This window comes from Zophobas morio, unplaced genomic scaffold (genome assembly GCF_036711695.1).
Source record: "Zophobas morio isolate AGI-343-1 ecotype UQ-CSIRO unplaced genomic scaffold, CSIRO_AGI_Zmor_V1 ptg000006l, whole genome shotgun sequence".
Classification (NCBI taxonomy): domain Eukaryota; kingdom Metazoa; phylum Arthropoda; class Insecta; order Coleoptera; family Tenebrionidae; genus Zophobas; species Zophobas morio.
This window is the reverse complement of record NW_026972111.1, coordinates 9,504,524-9,514,511: the sequence shown is the minus strand read 5'-3', so window position 1 is coordinate 9,514,511 and position 9,988 is coordinate 9,504,524. Positions and strand designations below refer to the sequence as shown.

The 9,988-nt window shown below is 38.7% G+C and overlaps 1 protein-coding gene across 2 annotated transcripts in view; it reads right to left on the bottom strand.

Moving 5' to 3' along the window:
• Positions 1-2,325: 2,325 nt before the first annotated feature.
• The window catches only part of Ubr3 (Ubr3 ubiquitin ligase), a 135,018-nt gene continuing 127,355 nt past the window's right edge, over positions 2,326-9,988 (bottom strand). Inside the window, exons 12-22 of one of the 2 annotated variants that reach the window (XM_064048297.1) lie at positions 9,696-9,936; positions 8,641-9,643; positions 8,261-8,517; positions 8,079-8,209; positions 7,849-8,011; positions 7,562-7,796; positions 7,291-7,509; positions 6,987-7,237; positions 6,577-6,930; positions 2,594-2,865; positions 2,326-2,538 (exon numbers count right to left, since the gene is read on the bottom strand). In XM_064048297.1, coding sequence (XP_063904367.1) covers positions 2,421-2,538; positions 2,594-2,865; positions 6,577-6,930; positions 6,987-7,237; positions 7,291-7,509; positions 7,562-7,796; positions 7,849-8,011; positions 8,079-8,209; positions 8,261-8,517; positions 8,641-9,643; positions 9,696-9,936 — 3,244 coding nt within the window. In that variant the 3' untranslated portion in view covers positions 2,326-2,420. The remainder of the gene's footprint in view (positions 2,539-2,593; positions 2,866-6,576; positions 6,931-6,986; positions 7,238-7,290; positions 7,510-7,561; positions 7,797-7,848; positions 8,012-8,078; positions 8,210-8,260; positions 8,518-8,640; positions 9,644-9,695; positions 9,937-9,988) is intronic. The other variant, XM_064048298.1, reaches the window with a different exon arrangement.

Genomic DNA, 9,988 nt, shown 5'->3' with positions numbered 1-9,988 from the left:
GGCGAGAGCGAGTTCTGCCCAAGTCTAGATTGACAAATTTTTCCTGTCGTTCATATGATTGAGTTCTAACTCGTAATAGCACTGTCCGGTAACAACGTCATTCTCACCAGCGTTCGATTGGGTTCACTGCTTGTGGAATTACGTCGCAATAAATTCTCTATCATCGTTTCCAACTTCTGGAGTCCGGCAGTATTTTCGGCGTCTTCTCTATGCGAGCTATTGGAATGCCATCTTCGCCGGTTTCGTTTTTCTGCGTACTAGCGGCCCAATGTAGCACAAACACGCACAAACTAATAATCGTATTTTTACACTAACCAAACTTTGACACTTAACGCACCAGATACTTTAGATAAAGCGGAAGGCTATCCCACCGCTGCTTTATAAGCCAGAAAGGTGTTTTATTCAATTTATTAAAAATATAAAAGAATAGCAACAAGCTCAATTCGTGTCCGAAGTGGTACTGACATCCTTCCATTCCCCTCCACCGTCGTCCAACGCGGTGATGTCATCACCACCATCTCGGAGTTCGGGGAACTACCGGCGTCAGCTAAAACGGTTACCGTTACACAAGTATCTTCAAATGAAACTTGCACGGGTAAATATTATGCAAGTAAGCCTGGAAACAATTAGAAGATGCCTAAATGAAGTTAATGTACACCCTCGCCGACCAGCGACTAGACCTCTTCTATTAACGGCAGCCCATCGTTTAAAAAAAAATTCAATCAAACAAATCGTTAAACATAGGCAACCATGTGCATGTTAGCGCTTTTGGATAGTGTGTAGTTCTGCTTGAAATTTTAGTTAGAGGGTTGGCAGTAGAGCGCGGCTTGATAGCGAGAAGTTGGCTTTATTTGGTTTGGTTTTGTGTGTGAAAGCATGGTGAAAGGACGCGGTGAGTAGGTTAAGTTAATTGGCTTAGTAGTTAATAAAAGGGAGGAATTAATAATTGTAACGACGACGCCACAGTTTTTTCCCAACACGCGCAGCTAATTCTTGCGGCTGTCTAATCGGAAAAATGCTAATTTTTGACCGACGCTAACACGTGTGGTAAATTTGTTTTAGTGTTTGTAAATTCACAGTTCATGTTAGGAGTTTAATCGTTAACTAGTTCTAACACAATTTAACGATCAGGAATTTGTTTAGATAAACACTTACTAGGAGATTTCATGAAATTCACTTAGTCAGGATAACACCCTTTGTCTACAAAGTTATGAATAAGTTTCTGGATGCATAAGATGCAGTGAAAGTAAACATTTAAAACGGAATTGAGGTTAGATCACACCGAAATACGTGGCAGAAGCGGAGTGCGCGGTTTCTAGTCGAGCTGGTGGGATTTATCGCGCCATCTGCACAAAGGATGTAGGTTTTGTATAGAAGTCAGGGGAGCGGTCGAGATGACGTGACGCTGTTAGCTCCAACCACGAGTTCACGACCCTAACGGCCTGGGTAGAGAGGCGCGTCTCTTTGTGCTGGACGGTAGTGCTTGCGTTAGATATAATTACCGTCGTGGGTAGAAGAACAGCCACGACCTGGAGCCCCAAACTCCGCTCGTGCTATAACACCTCCTATGGGTAACTTTGCTGTGCTAGAGAATGAAATTAGCATAATTTCGCGGGCTTTAATTTTTTTTTCACGTGTCAATCAAAGGCGGGATGTTTGGATTATCACAATATTAATTTTTCAACGGGATATAGAGGGTATAAAGGTAAAAAAATAAATTTGTACAATGTACAACGTTATTTATTTATCATTTACAGCAAATCTCAAAAAAAAAATCTTGTAGATGAGCTAGGTAAAACACTGCCGTTTCACGTTAAAACTATATGTTCAATCATACTTTTACAATAAATAACTAACGTATTTATGAACAAATTCACAATGTATATGAAGACACTGATATGGACGTATTGAACTGTGCCCACATCATTATTAATCTAAAACTAAATGATTATCACAAGCCATTACAGTATCTCCACACTAAACTTCACAGTATTCATGTGTGAATAATACTATTGCAAATTATATACAGTTATACATACGTAATAGTAAATTATTGTTCTTGCCTGTCAACGTCTGCTGAAAACTTTCCCATAAGTCAAATCAAAAATCCTACCAATAAATGTTTACACCTAACAAAATAAAAAAATCGATTCATATAAACAATCATCCGTTATGTGTATAATTTATGCTAGCACAATTTGAATATATTTTAGGCCCTGTGTTAGTTCTGTATAGTCAACCTACAATAGACTAGAATAAAGTAAAAACACAATGAAAATATACATACAGTGACGTAAATAACACTTAAAGAGAGAATGCGGTCTGTAAGATTTTATAACAATTCATTTATTGTAACGTTTTAACAATTCTCTGATTAAAACGTCTAAAAAATACATATTTCAGATGTAAATCGGCGAAAATTACAACGCATTACTATGTTGAATCCAAGTCTTCTCTATGTGATCAAAGCGGTGAGCTAACCACTGCTGTTCCAACAACTGATATCTCTCTTTGCTCAAATACAAAGGCTTACCGCGTCTGCAAACAAAGAAAAAAGTCGTCAAAACGTCAACTCAACGATTCAAACACTCACTTTAAATCTCTATCTTCCTCCTCAAATTCGTCTAGGTACAACGAACCCCATAAACACGCTTTGCGCCCTCGGATGACAATGATGTATGTTGATGTCACTACCAGAAAAACTCCAGTGCCTGCACCGCACTCCGACGCATGCGCAGTAGCCTCACAAATGTTCTGCTGCTTGCAGCAGCCTTGCTTTAGACAGACTATAGTGCCACACATCAGGCAGATTGCAGTTTCCTGCGGCACCGACTGGCACTGACTACACGGCCGCTTATGGTAGTACTGCAAAAAAAAAAAAACAAACATAAGACATTTTTGTTCCTCTATACTTTTTATAGATAAGCGGGCATGAGACTAGCATCCGAGTTGAACACTCTATTCTTGTTTTTAAACTGACATTCAAAATTAAAGCTTCAACTAGGGCAGAGTGACGGCTCGTCTGGGGCGTGTTGAGGTGTATTGTTCGTCCATAATTTGAGTTTTTAAACATTTTAAAAAACAATTTGAATTTTTAATTAATTTATTACACGATCTGGCGGTTCTATCATTATTTTCCAACAAAATTCAGGTAAATTAATTTTTTTTAGGCGAAGTTCAGCCATTTCAGATCTTTTTGTGCGTCGCGGTATGAAAAATGTCAGAGGTCAACACGTAGTGCGAACATTAATAAACTTTTTTGGTGTATTGTTTATTAGTTTATTACTTGAGAATAATAAAAAGATTCCTTGGTCACCGTCCGGTTATGATAATATGAAAACACGAGTAAGATTAATGTTCAAACATTTAATTAACATAGTTGAATTTGCGTTTCGAGACTTGATGAAGGCACGCATTTCTAAAATCAAGGTAATTTTAGAAAACTGGCGAAATTTGCAGTAAACTATGGACGAAAGGTGTAATAAATTTTTAGGTGAGTCTTCTGTTTCTGGCGGATTGTCGAAAACGATTCAAAATGACCATATCGAGTCAGTTAATGAAATTGTAGAGAATTGACGAAATTACGAAATCAGTAAACAATGAATATTTAATTCTGTTTCTGTTTTAGAATAATTTTGTTTTGTTTTCTACGAAACAATAGGTCTCCCGTTTCCGTCCGTTCGTCTGTTTATCTGCCGTCTGTCCGGATTTTTATTGGACAGATTATCTCCGAAACTACTGAACCAATTGTCAAATTCTATGTGTATTACGAATATCGGTATACGGTAAAATGTTAATCAAAATCTGGCTAATCATCCCGACCAACAATCTGTTGGCGTCATCTCCAAAATTTACAGTAGTAAATATTATTTAAATTTTATAAAAAAAGATACACTTGCATATGTGGTTTATGAATCCCTGTTGAGTTTGTATCCTAGACATTAAAATATTTGAAAAAAAAATCAAATGCTCTGAAATTTTGCAAACGTTTAAAGGTTATCGTAAACCTGGTAAATCTTTAATCAATTTTCTTAGAGGGTATGCAATTTTCCACAGTCAGTCTTATCTTAGCCCCGCCCACCCACACTTTATTTTCTAAGTAACTCATTTACCGAAGTCAGTCCTGTCTTAGTAAGTACTAGCCCCGCCCACCCGTGCTGTTCTCACTCTAACGATTTTATTTCAGTATGAGATCCATCCTTCATCAGGACTGGATAAAATGAACCCTTAAATGAAGGCGGGGAGGTGGGCGGGGTTAATTTTGTTAAATATAGGCTGTTACAAAAAGGTCTAATAATAATTTTTCGTTATACTATTCGCTGTAAGATTCATGTCTTATTTCAGAAGAAAAAATGAGAGAAGGGGTGGGTGGGCGTAACTAAGTTAACTTTTCCTTACTGAGTCTTTTACAAGCAAGCAATAGACATTTTAGTTTTGCCATAAAGTGTGCTTTAATTTATATTTACCAAAAATATAAATTTTGGTGAATTTTTTATCTATTTTTTATTCTATTTTAAGGTACTGTAACATTTTTTTAAAGCAAACAGACACCAATTGTGACGTTGACGTTTTTTTTATTTTAATTTTTTTATAAAATAACAAAAGTCAACTTTTGCGTACAGGTGTTTTTTACTTTTTTTAACATTTCATCCCATTTTTAAGATTATATATTAAAAAGTTGTGGATTTTTGAATGTTGCTTTTGCAAAAATTGTCAGGCATGAAGAGATAAAGGGAACACCCTGTGTAGTACTTGTAATTTAAGACAAATACGTCTGAAGATTTCAAACTATTCAGTTTTGCAATTCTTGATTAAATCAATAAAATTAATTGACTCAATCATTAATTTTTTTCAGACACCCCGTATAAGCAAATCTAAAAAATATTAATGCAGTGATAAATCACAAGTATAGACTCATCATTCTTTACACATTTAAGATAGGATTTATTCAGCAAAATTTTGAGGTGACGTTATCAATTTTTTGGAGGGGACAAGTAAATATATTTTGAATAAAAACTTATCATGCTTATCATAACTGTAAACCATTTGCAAGATTTCAAAGCATTCGGTTTTGCAGATTCCAAATTAAATGTCAAAATGTTGTTTCCTAATTTTGATTTTTTTTACAAAAATCTGGACGTTTCGGGTAAAATCTTAATTCGGTGTCATAAACTAAATGTGTAAGACTATGTTTGTTGATACAATTTAAAACCCATTTACTATGTACAATTTTGAATTGACGTCATGACTTTAGTGGTGGGGATGATTAGACAAATTTTGGTTAGCGTTTTACCATCTACATGATATACCTAATATAAATACAAAATTTGACGCTTACGCTCGGGAAGTAAAAATGAAAGAAAGGGTGGGTGGGCGGGGCTAAGATTCTTTAATTTATATTTACCAAATATAAATTTTCGTGGTTCTAAAAGCATTGTTTGTTATTTCAAATCCAATCCTCATCTGAAGGACTCGGTTTGGATTATCGAACATTTCAGACGAAATTTCTAAATCGAGATCAGTAGAAAGTAAAATGGTACGTTTCACCCCACATTTTTTTCATCTATTTAAGCTATTTTTAAATATGTTTTATCTACTTTAAGGTACTGTAACATTTTTTTAAGCAAACAAGGACTAATTTTGACGTTGAAGTTAAGTCAATTTTTGTCGTACAGGTTTTTTGATGCATTTTTTAAGATCATTTTTTTAAAAGATCGATTTCTGAATATTTTGGCCAGATTCCAGCGCATCCATATAGAAACAGCTGACTTTAAAATTTTTACAAATACAAAATTCGCCTGTTATCTTAAAAAAATGATAAAGCACTTTATAATCAATTAAAAAAACAAAATGTGGGGTGAAACGTACCATTTTACATACTAACTACTAATTTGTCGCCTTTTTTTTGGTATCATATACATTTAATTTTATAGGATTGCATATTCGTGCACGTGTGAGTCATGAAACCGTGTCGAGTTTTCACCCTAGACATCCAGATTTTTGGGGAAAAAATTAAAATTGTATAACAACATTTTACAATTTAACTTCGAAGTTGTAAAACCGAATGCTCTGAAAACTTGTAAGCTTTGTAAGATTATCGTAAAACCAAAATTTGTTTAATCACCCACGCTAACAATGTGATGACGTCACCTTAAAATCTACCATAGTGAATGTAATAAAATAACATGTTTTTATACTTGTGGATTTTCAATTTTTACCCTGCCACCCATATTTTCTAAAATTTTATATAAGCAGTGTGTACACCATACTTTGTAAACGACGGACACTATACTTTGTAAACCTTAATTAATTCAATGTTTTAATTTTATACCATCTGGTCGAAAAAAAGAACTGACAAAATATGATATCAATTTTTTAAATTAATATCACCTGCCCCTTTGTAGCACTCGATTTCATTATCAAATATTCTTGAATTCATACATACAGACTGTTACAACAAAAATAGGTATAGAGTGTTTAACGTATATGCTGGTCCACCCCCACAGTCGCACTGATCCCAACTTGTGACCATTGTCCACTCAATAAATTTTAAAACTTGACATTAACACTACTCACCGTGAATATCCTTTCATATTCCCTAGGCAGTTGCAACAGTCGCGGTGGATGCCACGTTATGTGTTGATCCACCAAAAACGACCTAGCCGCGATCTGACTTTTATCCACGAAGACGACATACTGATTACACCACGACTGTGGCGACGCCGTATACATCTGCGTTTCCGCCGGCCAATTTAAAGCTGCTGCAGCGTTAAAGCATTCCCAGTCTATTTGTTCTGTTACTAATTCTAAGTAATGTACTAAGCAAACGAATTCCGTCTGAGGCGTACGAATATCGGGCAAAGGTTGCTGATAAATATGGTACTTCAGTAGTGCTGCTATACGAAGGTACGGCAAGCACAACTTTTGCACCTGAAAATCACAAAAGTTAAACAAATCAGTCGTCAGTTACTGGGTTTACTACGTACCTGCAGTTCTAAGGCAACCATATTCACTTGAGGTTTTTCGCTGCACCCTTCGTCGTCCTCCATGTACAGAGCTGTATTGCCTAGACATTTATTAATAAGCGCTAGAGCGTCCATAAGCGTACAGATCTTCCCTTCGTTAGCACCTGTCGTGGCTCTGGCTCTCTCCGCTCCGGTCAGACCGCACGAGATCTGCGCTACGACCTGGTAGTACAGCAAGTTGTAAACCATCTGAACGGTGGTGATGAAATAATCTGGACGAACAAAAGTTTAACTACGTTTTTCTATGATTTTAGGTCAAACCTACTTTGATCCAAATGCAGAGGTAACAGTAAGATGAACTGCAACAAGAGAGCTACTGGATCTTTGAGTAATAACGGCACTTCGTTCTCTATTGGAGCCAAAGCGGTGTCACTAGGAGGTTTCGGCGGTAGTCCGCACAGTTGCTGGAACGTCATCCAAGCAGGCCACCGTGCTAGAACTCTAGCTACCCGAGCATGAACAGAGAGTACATGAAGTAAAGGAACTGAAACGTTCACACATTAGAGACCATAGAGTTAAGTACGAGCAGTACCAACCTATACAATCTCGTTTAGGTAAGAATGGATTCGGGGGTTCGCTGGACGTCACCAACGTACCCCCTCTCTGGCTTAATTCGGTTTCTAAATTAGTTCTAGCTATGGAAGTTACGAATAGGAATAAACTTTGAGGAATCGGTTTGTCGCTCTTTGATCTTAACATCGGCTTTAATTGGGTACTACTAGTCATCACTTCCATTATTTTACCTATAGCTTCTGCCATACTCGAATTACTCTGTGAAACATTCGGAATTAAAAGTTGCCATTATATTAAAGTTGTCACTTACAGGTTTCTGATCGTTTTCTTCCAAGAAGTCTCTAAGTTCGTCTAGAATCTGTGACATACTAGAAGGATTCGATCTGACCATTTGAGCGCAATCACCCAATTGTGGTGCCAGCGGCAACACTGAATTCGCTAGCTGCCTACAAAGTGGGCAGAAATATTCACCCCTAGAAAAAGAACATCGTTTTAAAATGTCGATTACTTCCAACAATACAAAAAATTTTCACTACTCACGATACTTGCCGTTGTTGCGACCTTAATGACTGCAAATATGCATTTAAACAGTCTAAATGTAGATGGTGACCACACGTTTGAACATGGACACCACCGTCCCATCCCACATTCACTGATAAATACCACGACTTCTACAACACGAAACGTAAAAAAAAAACAAGTCACTAACTGCCAAGACTTACTGGATCAAAATGTCGATTTAGCTCCTCTAATCTCCGATCAAACTCTGCACTTAACGTGTCATCACGTCTCAGTAACGCCCTTTCGTCATCACACGTGGGCAACACACACTGCCCGTGCCTTCGCCTATGGCCAATCACGCTAGTCGCCTGAATCCACACCACCAATCCCATTGGCTTCTCTTCAGTACTAGGCGTGGCTTGGTTACAAATAACGCAATCATATTCTTGCTTACTGACGAACAACTCCTCATCTGAATCTAAAAAAAAGTACACGCTGGGTATGCGGATTTTGGCAAAATACGAAATTTGATTCGCTTTAAAACTGATGATAAAAAAATTAATTAAAATCAAGCTACTTGGTTTCTGAAAACACAACTTACTCAAAGCACTCTCGTCCGTTTCCATGGCCGTCTCCATAAACAGCTTCTGCTTACTCTTGAACTCCGCCATCAATTTCTGTTGCCTTTCCTTCGCTCTCCTCCTCCTCTCCTCCTTCTCTCTATTCTCCTTTTGCTTCTTCGCCTCGTCCCGTTCCTCCTGACTCGGCCACAACCTCATGCGCGTCTCTTGTATATATTGCTTACATTTCTCGTCCAATCTCGATATCTTCCTCAACAGTCTACCGATAAAGAACGGCCCATCACCAATCAAACTCCCACCCTCGCTCGCTCCTTCCTCTTCGTCTTCAGGCTTATAACTGTCAGGCACTCCCGATAATTGACAATGCAACTTCAACAACAACGTTATAATGCTTTCGTTTAAATCGACAGTGGGCGGGGACGCCACGCCCCCTTCAAGTGTCGGTCTCCTCCTGTAAGGTCTCCGGTGCGGCGCGCAATTGGACGTCGATGGTACTAACTCAGTACTAGTGGCGCCTTCCGGCCACTGCCTGGCCACCTCGTTTCCGGCAGTGAGAGCGGCCAGTTGTACCATCGGGGGTAGTGCGGGTTGTTCGGTCGGCGAATGGTAAGCAGGGACCACGGACATCGTAGGCACGGCCACCGCCATTGTTTCTACTTCCATGGATGTGGAAGGAGGCAGAGCCAACACCGGATTGGGTGTATCGTACGCAGGGGAGGAGTCCTGAGGAACGAATACCATGAGGTCGGTACCGGACTGGTTCCAACCACCCGTATCCGGCAACATCAAGATGTTGGTACCGCCGTCAGGATTGACGTCCGTCATTTCGGTGTCTACTTCGGAATTCTCGCCCCATTCGATGTCGCTGTCGGAGCTGTAAGTCATCGGGGATACTTCGGGTTCGGGTGTTAGGATCACTTTGTGGATGACGGTGGTGAGGTTTTCGAAAATGCAATCCGAAGAGAACCAGTTGTCGAAGTTCATGTCGTTGAGTTGCTTCTGGGGGAAGAAAGGCTTGGGGTCCTGAATACACTGAGTGTTAGAAACAGCGACTGGAAACAAAGAAGTGACTTACGTGAGATTCCCGAACCTCACTGATGGTGACAGCTTGGTCCAATAGGAAAACGATGAGTGCCATTACGTCTTCTGGGATTTGTCCGCGTACGGCTTTTTGCAGGATTACCAACACCGCAGCGTGAAAAACTTTGGATTTGAGAATCAACCGTGGATCGTCGTAGGCTTCAGAGCATCCCGTTGGTTCTCTGAAAGGAAGCCAAGGGCTTATTCCCGCTTTCACTTTGTTACTATCTTTCACGCTAAAAAAACGGACTTGTAGTTATTTTCAAGTACAATGTTTGAATTTCGTAC